We start from the raw sequence: 23,431 nt of genomic DNA, 5'->3' as shown, positions 1-23,431 counted from the left end.
GGCTTACAGAGTACACACAGCAGCTTTTAGCACAGTACTAGCACAGATATGACTTGCAGAGTACACACAGCAACTTATAGCACAGTACTAGCACAGATATGGCTTACAGAGTACACACAGCAGCTTTTAGCACAGTACTAACACAGATATGACTTACAGAGTACACACAGCAACTTATAGCACAGTACTAGCACAGATATGGCTTACAGAGTACACACACCAACTTATAGCACAGTACTAGCACAGATATGGCTTACAGAGTACACACAGCTTTGTGTTTGTAGAGTGCGCAGTTACAATCTGTCCCTCATTCCAGATGCGTCCTATCCCTACACTAACGAGAACATAATGCCGGTTATCGAAAACAGTGAGGACCCCTTGTCTTTTTTTCATATGGTGCTGTGATGGGGCTGGAAGTGCTCAGACAGAAAAAGCTTGTTGACTGGCTGCACTCCCAGACCCAAACAGTAACATGGACTTCCTTGAGAAGTCCTTGTTCGGGGTCCATGCCCACACTCTAGATGTCTGGTATGGATCCCGAACTTTAGCGTTCGGATTCGGCCATCTCTATGTACAACCCCTTCTATGCTGCTTTCTCTACCAATGAGAGAAAGGAGGCTGACAGCAGAGAAAGCCATCAGTGCTGAGTAGGATTTCTGACGGACTATAATTGTTGCAGATCAGTCAGCCAGATGAAGGGCTTACAGACAGAAGCAAAATGGTAGAATATTTCTAATGAAAAACAGTTTAAAAAGTTGCTTCACTTTGCATTTAGCAAGAAAATAATCTATAACCTTTAAGTTTTGCATCCACTAATTGTAAGATTTTTCAGCAAGAGTGATTAAACCCACCATAGAGCTTTCTGTCGAGTGTTCTTGGAAGGTTTGTTGTGCAACAATTGCATCTAACCTCTCACCAATCTGGTCATATTTATAATAATGACCCATGATGCTAAAATGCCATTGATGTAGGCTCACAAAATAGCTTTACAGTTTTGAGTTTCTTATAATTGCCACATAAAGCCCTAAGATTTCTACCCCTTCTAATACACCCCGATGCTGCTGCCAGACCCCTTCTTAAAGGGAACCAGTCCTCTTACTCATGCTGCCCAGTCCGCAGGCGGCATGGATCATAGAAAAATCAAAAAAGGCTATGTAAGAGCCAAGGAGAGCACTAGGAATAATCTACTCTCATCCCACAAAAAGATATGTGGTGATAAGTAGATACGGTATATATCCATGTACAATCATCAATGGGATGCTAGGAGCAGGATTTTTCAGAAACACTGGCCAGTGCTCAGGACTAAGGCCACATTATCCAAACATCTCTCTCAATCGCCATTAATGACAGCCAGGGCTGCCACTAGGAATTTCGGGGCCCCATACAGGCAAAATTTTCGGGGCCCCCTTGAGACTCCACCCAGGCTCCATGCCTCAAACTGTCCACAGTCCCACTGCTCTCTCTTGGAAAAACTCGACTTCTCACCAATCACACATTAACAGTTCCCATCTCCAGATCACACACACAGCCAGCAGCTCTTGTTTTGGCTTAAAGATTTTTTTAAATTTACCACCACAACAAGGTGGACTCTTTTGGCCTGGCCCTACTGTACTCTAACCTATTAAATATTTGTTAAAATATTCAAATACAATTTTGGTATATTTATTTTTCAGTTTTTAAAATGTCCAATAATATCATATCCAAACTGACAAATACCACCACACCATGTCCAGACTACATATTACCATCACACAGTGACCTATAATACCACATACAAGGAACAAATACAGCCACACCATGACCAGACCACATATTACAACCACAGTGACAGAATAATAGCACATACAAGGGACAACTACCACCGCACCATGCCCAAACCACATATTACCACCACATGTTGACTGAATACTACAATATTGATCATTAATAAAAAAAAATGCTATCACCATAAGTGTCATTATGCACAGGAGATCTGTACTTAGTGTGCAGTGTCTGTGTACAGGTAATACAGTGATCACCAGTAACATTACACACAGGAGCTTTTTATATAGTGCCAGTGTACAGGTAATACAGTGATCACCGGTGACCTTATGCACAGGACCTCTGTATATAGTGCCAGTGTACAGGTAATACAGTGATCACTGGTGACATTGTTCACAGGAACTCTGTATATAGTGTATAGTGTCAATGCACAGATAATACAGTGATCACTGGTGACATTGTACAAAGGCACTCTGTATATAGTGTATAGTGTCAGTGTACAGGTAACACACTGACTCACCAGTGATGTCTCTAGGTTAAGTCTTTCATCCTGCACAGACCGCCATCATGTCTTCCAGCCAGGACTTGTCTCTGCAGGAAATAACACAGTTATCTAGAGCTCCACTTGCAGAACACATTACTTAATTTTTTTCCCAACTTTTACACTACACCAGATCAAGAAAAAAAGGCAACATAGTGTCGCTCTGCACAGTAACAGGACCTTCCCCCATTTAAAACAGTGTCCTCAAAAAAATAAAATACATCACTGCAGTAATAATATCTCTTAATTAGGCCCTATGGTAATAATATCCCCCATCCTGTCCCCCGTGTGTCTCATTCCTGGCTCCAGCGATATTTTCTCTCATCCTGCCCTCATGAGTATCCATTCTACCCCCATATGATCTCCCCATTCTGTCCCATCTGTCTACATTGTATCCATCCTGCCCCATGATCTTGCACCATGTGTCTCCCTTCATGCCATGTGTCTCGCATCCTGCCCCTTTCTGTGTCTCACATTCTGCCCCCTCCTAGAATCATAGAATCATAGAATCGTAGAGTTGGAAGGGACCTCCTGGGCCATCTGGTCCAACCCCCTGCTCAAAGCAGGATTCGCTAAATCATCCCAGTCAGATGTCTGTCCAGCCTCTGTTTGAAGACTTCCATTGAAGGAGAACTCACCACTTCTCGTGGCAGCCTGTTCCACTCATTGATCACTCTAACTGTTAAAAAGTTTTTTCTAATATCTAATCTGTGTCTCCTCCCATTCAGTTTCATCCCATTGCTTCTAGTCTTTCCTTGTGCAAATGAGAATAAAGTTGATCCTTCTACAGTGTGACAGCCCTTTAGATATTTATAGACAGCTATTAAGTCTCCTCTCAGTCTTCTCTTTTGCAAACTAAACATTCCCAAATCCTGCAACCTTTCCTCATAAGACAGGGTTTGCAGACCGGTCACCATTCTGGTCGCTCTTTTCTGAACTTGCTCCAGTTTGTTGATGTCTTTTTTAAAATGTGGTGCCCAAAACCTGACACAATATTCCAGATGAGGTCTGACCAAAGAGGAGTAGAGGGAAATAATGACTTCACGTGATCTAGACTGTATGCTTCTGTTAATACATCCTAGAATTGCATTTGCCTTTTTTGCTGCTGCATCACACTGTTGACTCATATTCAGTCTGTGATCTATTAGTATACCCAAGTCTTTTTCACATGTGCTGTCACTTAGCCCTATTCCTCCCGTTCTGTATATGCTTTTTTCATTTTTATTGCCCAGATGTAGTACTTTGCATTTCTCCTTGTTAAAAACCATTCTGTTAGTTGCTGCCCACTTCTCCAGTTTATTTATATCTTTTTGAATCCTCTCTCTTCTCTAGTGTTAGCTATCCCTCCTAGCTTTGTGTCATCAGCAAATTTAATCAGTTTACCCTCAATTCCTTCATCTAAATCGTTGATAAAGATGTTGAACAATACAGGGCCCAGGACAGAGCCCTGTGGTACCCCACTTGAGACATTCTTCCAACTGGATGTGCAGCCATTTACGACCACTCTTTGGGTCCGATCACTAAGCCAGTTATGAATCCACCTAACAATTGCCTTGTCCATTCCATACTTAGTCATTTTTTCAATAAGGATTGTATGAGAGACTTTGTCATATGCTTTGCTGAAGTCAAGATATACTATATCTACAGCATTTCCTTGATCCACCCAATCAGTGATTCCGTCATAGAAGGAAATTAAGTTAGTCTGACATGACTTATTAGTTACAAACCCATGCTGACTCTGTTTAATCACCACATTCTTATCCAGGTACTGACATACATGTTGTTTAATAATTTGTTCAAAGATCTTTCCTGGTATAGAAGTCAGATTCACCGGCCTATAGTTGCCTGGGTCCACCTTCTTCCCCTTTTTGAAGATAGGAGCAACATTTGCTCTTCTCCAGTCTTCTGGCACTTCTCCTGTTCTCCAAGAATTTTCAAAGATTATGGAGAGGGGTTCAAAAATTTCTTCTGCTATCCCCTTCAGTACTCTGGGGTGTAATTCATCTGGACCGGGAGACTTGAATTCATTTAGGTTAGCTAAGTGTTTCCTCACTATCTTTCTGCTTATAGATATCCTGGATTCTTCTGGATTCCTGTGTCTCAATGTCACATTCTGCCTCATGCCTCACATTCTGCCCCCTCCTGTGTCTCACTGTCACATTCTGCCCCCTTGTCCATTCTGCCCCCTCCTGTGTCTCACTGTCACATTCTACCCCCTCCTGTGTCTTACTGTCACATTCTGCCCCTGTGCCTCATATTCTGCCCCCTCCTTGCACAAGGAAAGACTAGAAGCAATGGGATGAAACTGAATGGGAGGAGACACAGATTAGATATTAGAAAAAACTTTTTGACAGTTAGAGTGATCAATGAGTGGAACAAGCTGCCACGAGAAGTGGTGAGTTCTCCTTCAATGGATGTCTTCAAACAGAGGCTGGACAGACATCTGACTGGGATGATTTAGCGAATCCTGCTTTGAGCAGGGGGTTGGACCAGATGGCCCAGGAGGTCCCTTCCAACTCTACGATTCTATGATTCTATGATTCTATGTCTCACTGTCACATTCTGCCCCATGTCCATTCTGCCCCCTCCTGTGTCTCAGTCACATTCTGCCCCCTCCTGTGTCTTACTGTCACATTCTTCCCCTGTGCCTCACATTCTGCCCCCTACTTTGTCTCACTGTCACATTCTGCCCCGTATCCATTCTGCCCCATCCTGTGTCTCACAGTCACATTCTTCCCCCGCGTCCATTCTGCCTCCTCCTTTGTCTCACTGTCACATTCTGCCCCGTATCCATTCTGCCCCCTCCTGTGTCTCACTGTCACATTCTGCCCCCATGTCTCACATTCTGCCCCCATGTCTCACATTCTGCCCCCTCCTGTGTCTCACTGTCACATTCTTCCCCATATCCATTCTGCCCCTCCTTTGTCTCAATGTCACATTCTGCCCCGTATCCATTCTGCCCCCCTCCTGTGTCTCACTGTCATAATCTGCCCCCATGTCTCACATTCTGCCCCGTGTCCATTCTGCCCCCATGTCTCACATTCTGCCCCATGTCCATTCTGCCCCCATGTCTTACATTCTGCCCCCATGTCTCACATACTGCCCTCTTGTCTCGAATTCTGTCCCGCATCTCATATTCTGCCCCATGTCCATTCTGCCCCTGTATCTCGCATTCTGCCCCATGTCTCACACTCTGCCCCATGTCTTGCATTCTGCCCCCATGTCTCACATTCTGCCCCATGTCTTGCATTCTGCCCCCATGTCTCACATTCTGCCCCATGTCCATTCTGCTTCCATGTCTTGCATTCTGACCCCATGTCTTGCATTCTGCCCCCGTGTCTCACATTCTGACCCATGTCTTGCATTCTGCCCCCATGTCTCGCATTCTGCCCCCGTGTCTCACAGTCTGCCCCGGGCCCCCCCAGATTGCCGCTTTCAATTAAAAAATAAAAAGTCCTTCTTACCTGCCCGCACTCCTGCGGCAAAGCCCCCTCCACGCAGCTGAAGCAGGCACTCACCATGCGCGCTGCGGCTGATGTCAGCTGCCAGCCTCCAATTGGCTGGCGACTGTGAACTATTGACATGCGGGCCTGGTTTAGCCTGCCGGTAAGGCCCGGTGAACAGATGAGACGGGGCCCGATGTGGGCACCCTCCGCCCACCGGGCCCCATATGCCAGTCAGGGCAGTAATGCCCTGATGGCAGCCCTGATGACATCTAGAAGAAATAAAACCCTGAAAGATTTTCTAGTTAATATCCATTGTGTGCCGAAATCCCATGAACTTTTTAAGGTGGGGAGAAAAAAATGTGGAGGTAACCCTTGCGGTGACTGCGACGCCTGTAAGAACGTACTGTGCGCCTCATCCTTTACACCATCAGATGGCCTTAGAGAGTACAAAATATTAATATTATTATTATTTATATAGCACCATTGATTCCACAGTGCTGTACATGAGAAGGGGTTACAGATAAAAGATTATATCACATGTCACACAACGCACGTAGTATATCATGTAAGATGGTCTATATTGGATTCACATCTCACGAACTGCGTGTCAGGACTCGAGAACATGTGAGGGACATCATGTCCACGCAAAATGCCGAGGATACAGGTACTCTAAACAATCCTCATTCACTTCAAATTGTACCATAAATGTACAATGAAGGTCAAGGGTATTGACAGAGTTTATACCAGAATAAGGGGTGGAGATATCAGTCACCAGTTGGCGCAAAGGGAATGTAGGTGGATTACAGTCCTTCAAAGGAAATGTAGGTGGATTACAGACCTTCAAAGGGAATGTAGGGGGATTACAGTCCTTCAAAGGGAATGTAGGTGGCTTACAGTCCTTCAAAGGGAACGTAGGTGGATTACAGTCTTTCATAGAATCGTAGAGTTGGAAGGGATTTCCTGAGCCATCTGGTCCAACCCCCTGCTCAAAGCAGGATTCGCTAAATCATCCCAGACAGATGTCTGTCCAGCCTCTGTTTGAAGACTTCTATTGAAGGAGAACTCACCACCTCTCGTGGCAGTCTGTTCCACTCATTGATCACTCTAACTGTCAAAAAGTTTTTTATAATATATAATCTGTGTCTCCTCCCATTCAGTTTCATCCCATTGCTTCAAAGGGAATGTAGGTGGATTACAGTCCTTTAAAGGGAATGTAGGTGGATTACAGTCTTACAAAGGGAATGTAGGTGGATTACAGTCCTTCAAAGGGAATGTAGGTGGATTACAGTCCTTCAAAAGGATTGTGGATGGATTACAGTCCTTCAAAGTCCTTCATAGGGAATGTAGGTGGATTTCAGTCCTTCAAAAGGAATATATGTGGATTTCAGTCCTTCAAAGGGAATGTAGGTGGATTACAGTCCTTCATAGGGAATGTAGGTGGATTTCAGTCCTTCAAAGGGAATATAGGTGGATTACAGTCCTTCAAAGGGAATATAGGTGGATTACAGTCCATCATAGGGAATGTAGGTGGATTACAGTCTATCAAAGAATCATAGAATCGTAGAGTTGGAAGGGATCTCCTGGGCCATCTGGTCCAACCCCCTGCTCAAAGCAGGATTCGCTAAATCATCCCAGACAGATGTCTGTCCAGCCTCTGTTTGAAGACTTTTATTGAAAGAGAACTCACCACCTCTCGTGGCAGTCTGTTCCACTCATTGATCACTCTAACTGTCAAAAAGTTTTTTCTAATATCTAATCTGTGTCTCCTCCCATTCAATTTCATCCCATTGCTTCAAAGGGAATGCAGAAGGATTATAGTCCTTAAAAAAAGAACGTAGGTGGATTACAGTCCTTTAAAGGGAATGTAGGTGGATTACAGTCATACAAAGGGAATGTAGGTGGATTACAGTCCTTCAAAGTCATTCATAGGGAATGTAGGTGGATTACAGTCCTTCATAGGGAACGTAGGTGGATTACAGTCCTTCATAGGGAATGTAGGTGGATTTCAGTCCTTCAAAGGGAAAGTAGGTGGATTACTGTCCTTCAAAGGGAATGTAGGTGAATTACAGTCCTTCATAGGGAATGTAGGTGGATTACAGTCCTTCATAGGGAATGTAGGTGGATTACAGTCCTTCAATGGGAATGTAGGTGGATTACTGTCCTTCAAAGGGAATATAGATGGATTACTGTCCTTCAAAGGGAATATAGGTGGATTACAGTCCTTCAAAGGGAATGTAGGTGGATTACAGTCCTTCAAAGGGAATATAGGTGGTTTACAGTCCTTCAAAGGGAATATAGGTGGATTACAGTACTTCAAAGGGAATGTAGGTGGATTACAGTCCTTCAAAGGGAATATAGGTGGTTTACAGTCCTTCATAGGGAATATAGGTGGATTTCAGTCCTTCAAAGGGAATGTAGGTGGATTGCAGTCCTTCAAAGGGAATATAGGTAGATTGCAGTCCTTCAAAGGGAATATAGGTGGATTACAGTCCTTCAAAGGGAATGTAGGTGGATTACAGTCCTTCAAAGGGAATGCAGGTGGATTACAGTCCTTCAAAGGGAATATAGGTGAATTACAGTCCTTCAAATGGAATGTAGGTGGATTACAGTCCTTCAAAGGGAATATAGGTGGATTACAGTCCTTCAAAGGGAATATAGGTGGATTACAGTCCATCATAGGGAATGTAGGTGGATTACAGTCTTTCAAAGAATCATAGAATCATAGCATTGGAAGGGATCTCCTGGGCCATCTGGTCCAACCCCCTGCTCAAAGCAGGATTCGCTAAATCATCCCAGACAGATGTCTGTCCAGCCTCTGTTTGAAGACTTTTATTGAAAGAGAACTCACCACCTCTCGTGGCAGTCTGTTCCACTCATTGATCACTCTAACTGTCAAAAAGTTTTTTCTAATATCTAATCTGTGTCTCCTCCCATTCAATTTCATCCCATTGTTCCAAAGGGAATGCAGGGGGATTATAGTCCTTCAAAAAGAGCGTAGGTGGATTACAGTCCTTTAAAGGGAATGTAGGTGGATTACAGTCATACAAAGGGAATGTAGGTGGATTACAGTCCTTCAAAGTCCTTCGTAGGGAATGTAGGTGGATTACAGTCCTTCATAGGGAACGTAGGTGGATTACAGTCCTTCATAGGGAATGTAGGTGGATTTCAGTCCTTCAAAGGGAATGTAGGTGGATTACAGTCCTTCAAAGGGAACGTAGGTGGATTACAGTCCTTCATAGGGAATATAGGTGGATTACAGTCTTTCAAAGGGAATATAGGTGGCTTACAGTCCTTTAAAGGGAATGTAGGTGGATTACAGTCTTACAAAGGAATGTAGGTGGATTATAGTCCTTCAAAAGGAATGTAGGTGGATTACAGTCTTACAAAGGAATGTAGGTGGATTACAGTCCTTCAAATGGAATGTAGGTGGGTTACAGTCCTTCAAAGGGAATGTAGGTGGATTACAGTCTTACAAAGGAATGTAGGTGGATTACAGTCCTTTAAATGGAATGTAGGTGGGTTACAGTCCTTCAAAAGGATTGTGGATGGATTACAGTCCTTCAAAGTCCTTCATAGGGAATGTAGGTGTATTTCAGTCCTTCAAAGGGAATATAGGTGGATTTCAGTCCTTCAAAGGGAATGTAGGTGGATTACAGTCCTTCATAGGGAATGTAGGTGGATTTCAGTCCTTTAAAGGGAATATAGGTGGATTACAGTCCTTCAGAGGGAATATAGGTGGATTACAGTCCATCATAGGGAATGTAGGTGGATTACAGTCTTTCAAAGAATCATAGAATCGTAGAGTTGGAAAGGATCTCCTGGGCCATCTGGTCCAACCCCCTGCTCAAAGCAGGATTCGCTAAATCATCCCAGACAGATGTCTGTACAGCCTCTGTTTGAAGACTTTTATTGAAAGAGAACTCACCACCTCTCGTGGCAGTCTGTTCCACTTATTGATCACTCTAACTGTCAAAAAGTTTTTTCTAATATCTAATCTGTGTCTCCTCCCATTCAATTTCATCCCATTGCTTCAAAGGGAATGCAGGGGGATTATAGTCCTTCAAAAAGAACGTAGGTGGATTACAGTCCTTTAAAGGGAATATAGGTGGATTACAGTCATACAAAGGGAATGTAGGTGGATTACAGTCCTTCAAAGTCCTTCATAGGGAATGTAGGGGGATTACAGTCCTTCATAGGGAACGTAGGTGGATTACAGTCCTTCATAGGGAATGTAGGTGGATTTCAGTCCTTCAAAGGGAATGTAGGTGGATTACTGTCCTTCAAAGGGAATATAGGTGGATTACAGTCCTTCAAAGGGAACGTAGGTGGATTACTGTCCTTCATAGGGAATGTAGATGGATTTCAGTCCTTCAATGGGAATGTAGGTGGATTACTGTCCTTCAAAGGGAATGTAGGTGGATTACAGTCCTTCAAAGGGAATATAGGTGGTTTACAGTCCTTCAAAGGGAATATAGGTGCATTACAGTCCTTCAAAGGAAATGTAGGTGGATTACAGTCCTTCAAAGGGAATGTAGGTGGATTGCAGACCTTCAAAGGGAATATAGGTGGTTTACAGTCCATCAAAGGGAATGTAGGTGGATTACAGTCCTTCAAAGGGAATATAGGTGGTTTACAGTCCTTCAAAGGGAATATAGGTGGATTACAGTCCTTCAAAGGGAATGTAGGTGGATTACGTTTCTTCAAAAGGATTGTGGATGGATTACAGTCCTTCAAAGTCCTTCATAGGGAATGTAGGTGGATTTCAGTCCTTCAAATAGAATGTAGGTGGATTGCAGTCCTTCAAAGGGAATGTAGATGGATTACAGTCCTTCAAAGGAAATGTACTGTAGGTAGATTACAGTCCTTCCAAGGTAATGTACATGGATTACAGTCCTTTAAAGGGAATGTACTGCAGGTGGATTACAGTCCTTCCAACAGAACGTAGGTGGAATACAGTCCTTCAAAGGGAACGTAGGTGGATTACAGTCCTTCAAAGGGAATGTAGGTGGATTAGAGTCCTTCAAAGGGAATGCAATGTAGGCGAGTTACAGTCCTTCCAAAGGAATGTAGGTGGAATACAGTCATTCAAAGGTAATGTAGGTGGACTACAGTCCTTCATAGGGTACGTAGGTGGATTACAGTCCTTCATATGGAATATAGGTGGATTACAGTCCTTCATAGGGAATGTAGGTGGATTACAGTCCTTCAAAGGGAATGTAGGTGAATTACAGTCCTTCATAGGGAATGTAAGTGAATCACAGTCCATCAAAGAGAATGTAGGTGGATTACAGTGCTTCATAGGGAATTTAGGTGGATTGCAGTCCTTGAAACCATGCAGAAAAGGATTTCCAGTTTGTCAAGGAGCGCTTCCAGCTGATTCATTAATTACTCCGAATATTTCAAGGAATATCCAGTTTATTGTTAGACATACAACGCGTTTCGGCTATACATAAATTTAGCCTTCATCACCCTCTCACCCTTGTCTCGTAGACTCCATTGTCTTCAAAGACGATATTGATTTAGTCCTTGATACCATGACACCATCAGGTTTAAATGAACATTTGAGTTTTGTCCCATATTTCTAAATATGTTGTCTCTTATTTAGATTTTAATTTGTGTGTTTATTTCCATTAAATGTTATTTGTTTCTAACCCCTGATGATTCCTGAATCCCTTGGTGATATATTACATCATATATGGCATCATTATATCAATGATCACATCAGAAAATGATCCTTTTGGTGGATAGGATCCTCCATCCACAACCTTGTGCTACCGAGATGACAATCTATAGTTGGTATTTGCAATACAATTTTCTTCTTGGACTTACTTTTCAAATGTGGGAATGAACTATGAAGCATTTGCTTGTTGTGGGGTAGCGTTCCCTTTACCCGCACATTATGATCTTATTAGTCACTATATTTGATCATAATAATAAAAAATGTTTTCCACTTGTAGACTCAGTGCATTAGGATTGAAACGGAACTCTGTCACTACTGATTAGCACTTTTAGGGGCAGCTATTAATTCACATTTACTTATTATATCTAGACATTATCGGGTTTATCTCTCATCTAGTTCCTTTTTCATGTTTTTATTGAATTGATAAATAGGTACACTGTCACTTTAACTTGCACATAGCACTTTATACAGGTTCCGCTTCAGAATTCATATTTAATCATTCTTATTTATGCAATATAGGTCTTATTGGCTGCTATGTATAGCAGTATTTGGTGACTGTATTCCTGCCCTTTCATTAGCCCACAATAAACATGGTAACAGGTTAGTGCGCATGCCTGATGTGCAGTGAGACTAGAAACATTGCTGACGGCGTCATTCATATGATACGGTGAGGTTATGTGACGTCACAGGGGATTTCCTCTTACATGTTGAAGCCTCAAAGATGCACCATGACAGCTCTCATCATGAAAGCCTATGAGCTTGATCAAGACAAATCCTGGGCTCCTCACATCTGTTGATCTTACAGGTTGGATGAGAGGTTCTCATAAGTCAGTGCCAGGAACAGAAGGATCACGTGACTGTTACTTCTGTCTAACCAATGTCCCAGGTTTTCCTACAAAAGAACAAGAAGTCCATGGAATATCCTAATCTGCCTTCAGCTATGAGACCAGTGCCACATGATGACCCTCGTCCAGTAGCAAAGCCTCTAGAGACAAGGAGCCTAGTGGAGGCATCCAATGAAGATGTTGCTGTCCATGGGTCAGCGATGGGGAACAATGCTGATTCAGACATTGAGCCATGTATGTCTGGTGAGCCTCATCTTATATCACAGCCAGAACTTAATGACTTGCTCCAGAACTTATGTTTGCCAAAACCAAATGCAGTTACTGGCTTCAAGACTTCAAGGATGGCATTTGCTGTCACCCGCTACAAAAGTTTCTGTCTTTCGAAGCCGCTAAGATGTCATAACACAGTTTTTAGAACTGGTTGACAACCTGAGCTTTTGCACCAACATTGGTGGGTTGTTTGCAGCTTTGGATTGCTCGCATGAGTCAAGACAGTGGTGTCTCCTAATTGACTCATCAGTGTAAAGACTCCAGGCTGTCTTGTTACACAATGGTAATGTTCACCGTCCAATACCAATACTAATCAATAATTCAATATTCAAATGTTCCCAAGAATAACCGACGCTGAGATTAAGGAAGGCATTTTTGTTGGTCCACAAATCTGACACATCATGAATGACAAGCAATTCAAGGAGCTGCTGGCGGGGAATGAGAAAATTGCTTGGAAATCATTCAAGGATGATTCCCAGAATATTTTTCGCAACAACCCAACCCCAAATTACATCAAACTGTCATCAACCTTCTGGAAGCTTACAAAGCGATGAAGTGCAACATGTCATTGAACATTCATTTCTTGCATTCACATTTGGAATTCTTCCCTGTAAATCTTGGTGCCATTAGTAATGACCATGGCGAATGGTTTCCCAAAGATATTGCTACTATGAAAAAGCATTATCAAGTGTCCTGGACTCCATCAATGCTGACTGACTATTGCCGGACACTAATACGGGACGCACCAGACGGTGACTACAAATGACCTAATGCTTCATAATCCGTAAAACGTCATCTCATGTTTCACAACGTTTCTAAGTAACATAGTAACATAGTTTTGAAGGCTGAAGGAAGACCTTATGTCCATCTAGTTCAGCCTATTTTTAGTGCAGCTGTTCTGCATTGTTGATCCAGGGGAAGGCAAAAAACCCACAGAGTAGAAGCCAATTTTCTCCATAGGGAAAAAAATTCCTTCCCCTAAGCTGGGTCAACCATCTACCTATAATATTCTGTTATTCGTAACCTTCTATACTGTTACTCACAAGAAAAGCCTCCATTCCTTTCTTAAATTCATTCAGTGAGTTGGCCATCACCACTTCCTCAGGAAGAGAATTCCAGAGCCTCACTGCTCTTACCGTGAAGAACCCTCTTCTATGCTGGTGCAGAAATTGTCTTTCCTCCAAACGAAGAGAATGCCCCCTTGTTCTTGTCACAGTCCTTGGTACAAACAGTTCATTGGAGAGATCTCTGTATTGCCCTCTGATATACTTGTCCATATATATTAGGTCTCCCCTAAGTCTTCTCTTTTCTAGAGTAAATAGACCTAATTTTGATAACCTTTCTGGGTATTGTAGTGAACCAACCCCATTTATCATTTTAGTAGCCCGCCTTTGAATCCTTTCAAGTTCAGTAAAGTGATGCAGACGATCTGAAATTATATTTCTGCTGGGCTCTAATGGGTTTATTATAATCACGTCACATTTTCAAGGAAGCAAAACTTTGGAAAAAATGTGTTGCCCAGTGTAACATGGAGATTTGTCATTTCCTAATGATATCATTGCATTACATATTTAGGATTGGTACAATCTAATATATTATATTTATTCAGATTTTTTTATTCAGATTTTAGGAACAAATGTGCTGGCAAATCCTGATAATGGAAAATCGTAGCCCCCGGAGATCCATGAGTCTGTCAGTGTGAGTATCACAGATGGAGATGTCTGTGTGTAATGACTCTATAGAATAGGTGACTCTCACTTTTTGTATTGAAGAACTGAAATCAATTCCCTTTTGATGATCTTCTAATGATGTGAGAGGCTCCTGTATAGAGACTCTCCTTTTTTCCATGATCGGGGCTCTTGTTTAGGAATCTAATGTACGGAGTGTGACCTGGTCAATTTCTTATGGACTAATATGTAGACTCATTTTATAGTACTGACCTAGAAAACAAGGATTCTGAAATCTCAGTGTTTTTTTAAATCAGTGGTTTGTCAAGTGTTTCAGGAGTTTTGCAGCAAATTTTACTTATTCAAGTGAATTAAAAAATGCATGTAAAAGCACAGCAAATACTTGTATTCAGCACGGGAAAAAACCAGACAGAGCCAGAAAACAGTCACATGCCATACGGACCATCAGAGTGACAGAGTGATGCTAGCCCATTGTGACATCACTGGCGATGCTAGCCCATTATGACATCACTGGTGATGCTAGCCCATTGTGACATCACTGGTGATGCTAGCCAATTATGACATCACTGGTGATGCTAGCCCATTATGACATCACAGGTGATTCTTGGCCATTGTGACATCACTGGTGATGCTAGCCCATTATGACATCACTGGTGATGCTAGCCCATTATGATATCACTGGTGATGCTAGCCCATTATGACATCACAGGTGATTCTTGGCCATTGTGACATCACAGCTCAGTCCCTACTTATAGAATGTTCACAGGGTCACCGGTGCCATTTATGGTTCTATAGTGACTGAGAGCATTTGCAATTTTTCACTATGTCTGGATTATGTCTGAGCGATTTTCAGGTAGATGCTCTGTTGGAGACTCTTACCAACAATCTCCCTAACACTGAGCTTCTACCACCCGATGGCGTCCTCTGCTTCACTCACCGGCTGGTGGTGGAGCTAGTCAATGACTGCCTGACCAAAAACAATGAAGATAAACTAACATCAGAGTATCTGACGGATTTACGTCACAACATCAGAACATTACTACAGCAGGTAAGTGGCGGACACTCGGCACAAATCTTCTCCATAGTCATAGATAATAATGGTGGGAGAGAAGCTTCTTCTTTCCTTCCATATAAAACACAACGAGTCCCTAGATATGGAGTCGTTGTATCTGCAGAGAGGAGCAGAGGACACATACAATGGCCGCCTCCATTGTTTCCTTTCTTATCTCTGAATTTTTCTTTTTGTGTCTTTTCTTCTTTATAGGCTGAAAATAGATCTCAATATGGAGATTTGGCTTTTGTTAAGGAACTGGCCGAAGAAGTCCTGCATGTATTAGAAGGTCCGGCCTGCTCGCCGGAACGCCCGGTAAGGAGCCATCATCTTCTCTATCACACGTCCTTGTTTTCTGATCTTCTCCAGATCACCAATCAGATATCAGAAGATCTGGTGTCACATAATCCACATAAGTGAGAGACGTTTCTAAGAAAAGTTCTCATGATGGCGCGTGATTTGTAGAGTTACAGTTGGTGCATCAGTAAATGTTGGTTTACTCCTTCCTGATTCATGTATTTGGTGATTTAGTGAAATCTTCCACATATTAATTAACTGTATTATATCTATCAGGAAACACCAGAAGGCGACGACGAATATGGGGCGACTGTGACCCCGGAAACCCCTGACTCTAATAGGAGTCAGCTGGAGCTGAGCAGCGATCTGATCACAGGTGAACCGATCACATAACCTCCTACAATGAATCTCCAGATATTACACAGCAGGGAATAATGGCAGATCACTCTCTACTCCATGGAATGGGACCTGTCAGCACATGTTACATATAGGAGTGGTGGGATGACGGTGTAGAACGTTCCCCTATTATATACAGATATTACACAGCAGGGAATAATGGTAGATCACTCTCTACTCCATGTAATGGGACCTGTCAGCACATGTTACATATAGGAGTGGTGGGATGACGGTGTAGGACGTTCCCCTATTATATCCAGATATTACACAGCAGGGAATAATGGCAGATCACTCTCTACTCCATGTAATGGGACCTGTCAGCACATGTTACATATAGGAGTGGTGGGATGACGGTGTAGGACGTTCCCCCTATTATATCCAGATATTACACAGCAGGGAATAATGGCAGATCACTCTCTACTCCATGTAATGGAACCTGTCAGCACATATTACATATAGGAGTGGTGGGATGACGGTGTAGGACGTTCCCCTATTATATCCAGATATTACACAACAGGGAATAATGGCAGATCACTCTCTACTCCATGGAATGGGACCTGTCAGCACATGTTACATATAGGAGTGGTGGGATGACAGTGTAGGACGTTCCCCTATTATATACAGATATTACACAGCAGGGAATAATGACAGATCACTCCCTACTCCATGTAATGGACCTGTCAGCACATGTTACATATAGGAGTGGTGGGATGACGGTGTAGGACGTTCCCCTATTATATCCAGATATTACACAGCAGGGAATAATGGCAGATCACTCTCTACTCCATGTAATGGGACCTGTCAGCACATGTTACATATAGGAGTGGTGGGATGACGGTGTAGGACGTTCCCCCTATTATATCCAGATATTGCACAGCAGGGAATAATGGCAGATCACTCTCTACTCCATGTAATGGACCTGTCAGCACATATTACATATAGGAGTGGTGGGATGACGGTGTAGGACGTTCCCCTATTATATCCAGATATTACACAGCAGGGAATAATGGCAGATCACTCTCTACTCCATGTAATGGAACCTGTCAGCACATATTACATATAGGAGTGGTGGGATGACGGTGTAGGACGTTCCCCTATTATATCCAGATATTACACAGCAGGGAATAATGGCAGATCACTCTCTACTCCATGGAATGGGACCTGTCAGCACATGTTACATATAGGAGTGGTGGGATGACGGTGTAGGACGTTCCCCTATTATATACAGATATTACACAGCAGGGAATAATGACAGATCACTCTCTACTCCATGTAATGGAACCTGTCAGCACATGTTACATATAGGAGTGATGGGATGACGGTGTAGGACGTTCCCCTATTATATCCAGATATTACACAGCAGGGAATAATGGCAGATCACTCTCTACTCCATGTAATGGAACCTGTCAGCACATATTACATATAGGAGTGGTGGGATGACGGTGTAGGACGTTCCCCTATTATATCCAGATATTACACAGCAGGGAATAATGGCAGATCACTCTCTACTCCATGTAATGGGACCTGTCAGCACATATTACATATAGGAGTGGTGGGATGACGGTGTAGGGCGTTCCCCTATTACATACAGATATTACACAGCAGGGAATAATGACAGATCACTCTCTACTCCATGTAATGGGACCTGTCAGCACATGTTACATATAGGAGTGGTGGGATGACGGTGTAGGACGTTCCCCTATTATATCCAGATATTACACAGCAGGGAATAATGGCAGATCACTCTCTACTCCATGTAATGGACCTGTTAGCACATGTTACATATAGGAGTGGTGGGATGACGGTGTAGGACGTTCCCCTATTATATACAGATATTACACAGCAGGGAATAATGGCAGATCACTCTCTACTCCATGGAATGGACCTGTTAGCACATGTTACATATAGGAGTGGTGGGATGACGGTGTAGGACGTTCCCCTATTATATACAGATATTACACAGCAGGGAATAATGACAGATCACTCCCTACTCCATGTAATGGACCTGTCAGCACATGTTACATATAGGAGTGGTGGGATGACGGTGTAGGATGTTCCCCTATTATATACAGATATTACACAGCAGGGAATAATGGCAGATCACTCTCTACTCCATGTAATGGAACCTGTCAGCACATATTACATATAGGAGTGGTGGGATGATGGTGTAGGACGTTCCCCTATTATATCCAGATATTACACAGCAGGGAATAATGGCAGATCACTCTCTACTCAATGTAATGGGACCTGTCAGCACATGTTACATATAGGAGTGGTGGGATGACGGTGTAGGACGTTCCCCTATTATATACAGATATTACACAGCAGGGAATAATGGCAGATCACTCTCTACTCCATGTAATGGACCTGTCAGCACATGTTACATATAGGAGTGGTGGGATGACGGTGTAGGATGTTCCCCTATTATATCCAGATATTACACAGCAGGGAATAATGGCAGATCACTCTCTACTCCATGTAATGGGACCTGTCAGCACATGTTACATATAGGAGTGGTGGGATGACGGTGTAGGACGTTCCCCTATTATATCCAGATATTACACAACAGGGAATAATGGCAGATCACTCTCTACTCCATGTAATGGGACCTGTCAGCACATGTTACATATAGGAGTGGTGGGATGACGGTGTAGGACGTTCCCCTATTATATACAGATATTACACAGCAGGGAATAATGGCAGATCACTCTCTACTCCATGTAATGGAACCTGTCAGCACATATTACATATAGGAGTGGTGGGATGACGGTGTAGGACGTTCCCCTATTATATCCAGATATTACACAGCAGGGAATAATGGCACATCACTCTCTACTCCATGTAATGGACCTGTCAGCACATATTACATATAGGAGTGGTGGGATGACGGTGTAGGACGTTCCCCTATTATATACAGATATTACACAGCAGGGAATAATGGCAGATCACTCTCTACTCCATGTAATGGACCTGTCAGCACATGTTACATATAGGAGTGGTGGGATGACGGTGTAGGATGTTCCCCTATTATATACAGATATTACACAGCAGGGAATAATGGCAGATCACTCTCTACTCCATGTAATGGACCTGTCAGCACATGTTACATATAGGAGTGGTGGGATGACGGTGTAGGATGTTCCCCTATTATATACAGATATTACACAGCAGGGAATAATGGCAGATCACTCTCTACTCCATGTAATGGGACCTGTCAGCACATGTTACATATAGGAGTGTGCAGCGAGGGTGGGGGTCCTCATTCATGTGATGATTGGGGGTCCGCCACCACTTACCTTACATTAATCTATGGATGCACCATACGTCCGTATTATTCCCGTTTACAGACGTCTTGTTATTTCTCCCTTATGTTGCAGTATTATGTATGTAGGATTGATATCGACTAATATATTTTATTTCTTCATCACTTTATCACTATTTTAGTACCATCAGCGCTGGCGAATCCCAACAGTGGAATCTGTGGGATCCCGGAGATCCAAGAATCTGCCGGTGTAAGTATTATAGAGCCATAGGGGGTGTCTGTGTATCACCAGATCATGGGGTGTGAGTGACCCGTCCAGTATTATCCCCATATAACCATGGGACGGCTCTGTTCTAAGCGTAGATGACTCTATGGTGTTAGAGAATAGTATTTATAGTAAATGGAATCTGTCACCAGGTTTATGCTGCTGACAGATTCATCCTGAGATGTTTTCCTGCAGCTTCTAGATCTTAGTATTATTTCTTATTCTTTTTTAGGACTTGATGAAATCATTGATCCCGGCAGGAGAACCGCGTATGAGCGACTATGAAACATCTAAACTGATCGGCAGAGGAGGTTTTGGGTGAGATTTCTGTTCCCATAATACCCATTTCTCAGGGTTCCCTATGACAATGCTTCGGCCTCTGTGCTCTGCCAGTCAGTGTTGTCATAGGGAAACGATTGGAGTCCACATCTCCAGGTCACTATTCAGCTCAGTTATATACAGCTGAGCGAACTGTTCTGTAACCAATCAGTCTGTAAGGAAAGGGATGATATAATAGACGACACTCCCCGGTCCTAGACCTCCTCTGCTCTTCTGCTTCCGCCTACACCAGTTTCCCTGTCCTCCGCATCGATCTTAGGTTTTTTGGGGCCCCATTATGGAGCTGATAAGAGTAATTGGTTGCACACGGTCACGTGAGGGGTGACACGATACTGACGGTAATGACATCTGCACCCCCACCCTCCACCATAACCATGTGAGTCCGATCACCGGCCCCAGCAGCAGAAGGAAGAACAGCCAAAGACTGGCACAGAGGACGGAGCACTGCAATGATGGATGGGCAGGGACGAGGACAAGTGGGTCTAATGTGTTTAATTAAATTTTAACCTCTTCCTGCCCCTCCATTTATTCTGCCATGGGCTGTGGAGAAAGCCAAAAACCAACTTCTTACGACTATTGGAGCATTTTCAATTTTATCCAATTTTTATTTTTACTGAATCCTATCTATTGGTGGGTTATAGGGAATCTGCCCAAGATGAATTTCGGTAGATTCTCTCATCTACAATGTGACCTGGTGAGGGCAGACGTGGCGTGGTGCAGACCTCCCATCATCTATGGAGTGTTATTTCATGGGTTCTAGATGTGGATTTCTAGCTGGTATTAAACATTAGTATAAAAGATCATGGAATGACTTGTGTATATAGACTGTTAATAAGGCTTTATTATAAACCATGGATTCTCCTTCTCTTCAGGGCCGTCTACCTAGTGCGCCACAAAGAATCACAACAGACCTTTGCCATGAAGAAAGTGACCAAGAGGAGCCTGAAAACTCCTATTAGAGTGGACATGGCCTTTCTGGAGCGGGACATCCTAACATTCGCAGATTGTCCCTTTGTGGCCTCCATGCTCTGCTCTTTCCCTACGAGATCTGACCTGTGTATGGTCATGGAGTATGTAGGAGGTAGGACCCACACCTTGTGTTATATTCAGCCCATGTCTGCTGACATCTTATCACCTCTCACATCATTAAGACTTATCCCCATGGACGGTTACATCCCCACAGAGCATTTACTATAGGTTATCTCTTACCATGGTGCCCGGAAAGTCATTGATGTGTGGGATCTCCCTGTCGGTCCGCACTGAGCACGTCAATATCTCCAGCTGTAGACGAGATGTGACATCACTTTATGTCATTAGTTACTTGGACAACAATTTCATCATGACCTCAGACTAATATTCTGTACATTCTGTGCTTATATATTTTCTCCTGCCCCAATGTTTCTGCTCACTTCTCTTTATAGATCATGGTGTTCTGCTGTATAAATCCCTCACCGGTCATATTTCCTTTCCTCTATAGGTGGAGACTGTCGGACCCTTCTAAACATGATGGGTCATTTCCCTGTCCCGTTGGCCCGCTTGTACTTTGCAGAAGCGGTCCTTGGTGTGGAATACCTGCATAGTTACGGTGTGGTGCACAGAGACCTGAAGCCGGAGAAGTAAGTGCATACCTGTAGTATAACAAAGGGGGGAAGTTATCCCTTATCATCTCACGGACAATAAAGCTAAAATCATCTTCTCTTTCACAGCTTCCTGATAACATCTGCTGGACATATTAAAATTAGCGACTTTGGACTTTCAAAAGTTGGTGTCATGATACCACACACCAACATCTACAAGCAATCAGCAGAGGACATCTCCAGAGAGTTCCAGGATGAGGAGGTCAGCATTACACACAGGAACTTAGCTTGTTCTGTACAAATCTCATAACTCTATTTTCTCTTCCCCACATTCTTCATTTTTAGACAGCTTTTCCACTGATATTTTATCTTCTCTAATTCTGTTATTATGTCAAGAACTTGTCATAATAATCGTTTCATCGATTCTCATCTCTATCTTCTGTTGGTTTCCAGGTGTGCGGCACCCCGTGGTACACAGCCCCTGAGGTCATCCTGAAGAAAGGCTACGGAAGACCTATTGACTGGTGGTCAATGGGCATCATATTATATGAATTTGTCCATGGCTATACACCATTTGATGGGGATTTCCAAACTGGGCTGAATAAAAATATTGTCGGTGGTAAGTAGAATAATCCCATCATTGCTTTGCCTGGTTACATGGCTTTAGTTATTTCCTTTGCTTTACCTTATAGTCCAATACAGAGGATTTATTTTCTGTAACTTTCTATATAACAGGAGATATAATTTGGGATACTTATCAAGCTACTCTATCCGATGATCAGGACCCCATCACTCAGCTGCAGGACCTCATCACTCAGCTGCTCAGTATAAATCCTGTGGATAGCCTTCTGCAGGACCTCATCAGTCAGCTGCTCAGAGCAAATCCTGTGGATAGACTTGGGACAGGTAACAGATACAATAATATCAATATTCCCTTGTTACACCGATGACGTATCACTCATGTCCATGAGGATCATTACTTCTCTATCAGCTTCATCATTTATAGTTCTCCCTACTAAGATTTTCATTCTATTTCCTACATGTCTGCTCAGTTGTGTAATTAGTTCTAATTAAGATAAACTGTTCAGATATGAAGCTGTCTCTGACAATGTCCGAATCACTTTTCTTTTCCTTTATCCAGGAGGAGCTTTTGAGATCAGGGGTCATCCATTTCTTGTTGACTTAGACTTTGATTCCCTTCTAAGTCAAAAGCTAGTGTACGTTCCTCAGCTTGTGGACACCAGCTTATTTACCAGTAAGTAGAAGGAGCCATCATCTAGACTAAGTGTCTGTTTGTCTCGTCTTCCTTATTTTGTGACAATTGGTTCCCATTAATAAATGGTGACTCTATTATACTGACAATCTCTAATAACACTTCATTACCTATGTCTTGCAGACCTTTGGGATATGAAGAAACATCTGGTCTCAGAGGATGAGAAGGCCACAAGTGAGGACAATGAGAGCCTTGACTTTAAAAATTTTACATCATCTTCTGAAAGGCTTTTTAAAGTAAGTATGTGATTAATAAATCAAAAATATGTATAAAAAGACCTATGAAGGTAGACATACAATTATTTCATATCTTATTGCTTCCGCATGTAGCTCCTTACCACCGCTAACAGAATGAAGATTAATGAGAATCCCAAGTCTTCTCCAGATTGTAGCCTAGAATCCAGCACAAATATCTCAGAAATGTGAGTAGATTATGGGGCTATTACTGGGATCTCTAGGCTGATTATGTGCACACCAAATATGGGACATAAATATCATAATATCAAATGCAACATCCACCATCCCATGGTTAGCAGTCAATGTGCTTTTGGCCTTAGTAATTGCTGGTGATAACAGCCTATGATCGAGGCCAGTCATGCATTTTTAGAACTGCCCACTCTGAAGGAGAGATGTATTATTATATGCCAGATCTTCATGGTAGTTGTTTTCCACTCCACTCGATAAAAGTTAGTTTTGAGCAGAAGACCTTCCCCGCTATGGCAGTCATATGTCCTATTAGGC

General features: G+C 42.8%; 2 protein-coding genes and 1 long non-coding RNA gene across 3 annotated transcripts in view; all 3 read left to right on the top strand.

Annotated features, from left to right (window-relative positions):
* Positions 1 to 11,847, top strand: part of LOC141100562 (uncharacterized) — a 29,475-nt gene extending 17,628 nt beyond the window's left edge. Inside the window, exon 7 of the mRNA XM_073589121.1 lies at positions 11,825 to 11,847. Within this exon, the coding sequence (XP_073445222.1) occupies positions 11,825 to 11,847 (23 nt within the window). The remainder of the gene's footprint in view (positions 1 to 11,824) is intronic.
* LOC141100542 (uncharacterized) overlaps positions 1 to 15,943 on the top strand; it is a 62,936-nt gene extending 46,993 nt beyond the window's left edge. The window contains exons 2-4 of the long non-coding RNA XR_012234712.1: positions 14,167 to 14,241; positions 15,496 to 15,597; positions 15,856 to 15,943. This is a non-coding gene — a long non-coding RNA (uncharacterized lncRNA). The remainder of the gene's footprint in view (positions 1 to 14,166; positions 14,242 to 15,495; positions 15,598 to 15,855) is intronic.
* Positions 15,944 to 19,181: 3,238 nt separating this feature from the next.
* Positions 19,182 to 23,116, top strand: LOC141100526 (microtubule-associated serine/threonine-protein kinase 3-like). The gene is made up of 10 exons (XM_073589089.1): positions 19,182 to 19,487; positions 19,735 to 19,820; positions 20,714 to 20,922; positions 21,319 to 21,457; positions 21,548 to 21,680; positions 21,872 to 22,037; positions 22,154 to 22,324; positions 22,560 to 22,673; positions 22,815 to 22,927; positions 23,021 to 23,116. The coding sequence occupies exons 2-10, from the start codon at positions 19,741 to 19,743 to the stop codon at positions 23,114 to 23,116; spliced, it is 1,221 nt and encodes a 406-aa protein (XP_073445190.1). The 5' UTR covers positions 19,182 to 19,487; positions 19,735 to 19,740.
* The last annotated feature ends 315 nt before the right edge of the window (positions 23,117 to 23,431 follow it).

This window comes from Dendrobates tinctorius, unplaced genomic scaffold (genome assembly GCF_039654945.1).
Source record: "Dendrobates tinctorius isolate UK_male_01 unplaced genomic scaffold, ASM3965494v1 ptg000106l, whole genome shotgun sequence".
In the NCBI taxonomy this organism is placed as follows: Eukaryota; Metazoa; Chordata; class Amphibia; order Anura; family Dendrobatidae; genus Dendrobates; species Dendrobates tinctorius.
This window is presented reverse-complemented; position numbering and strand designations above follow the sequence as displayed.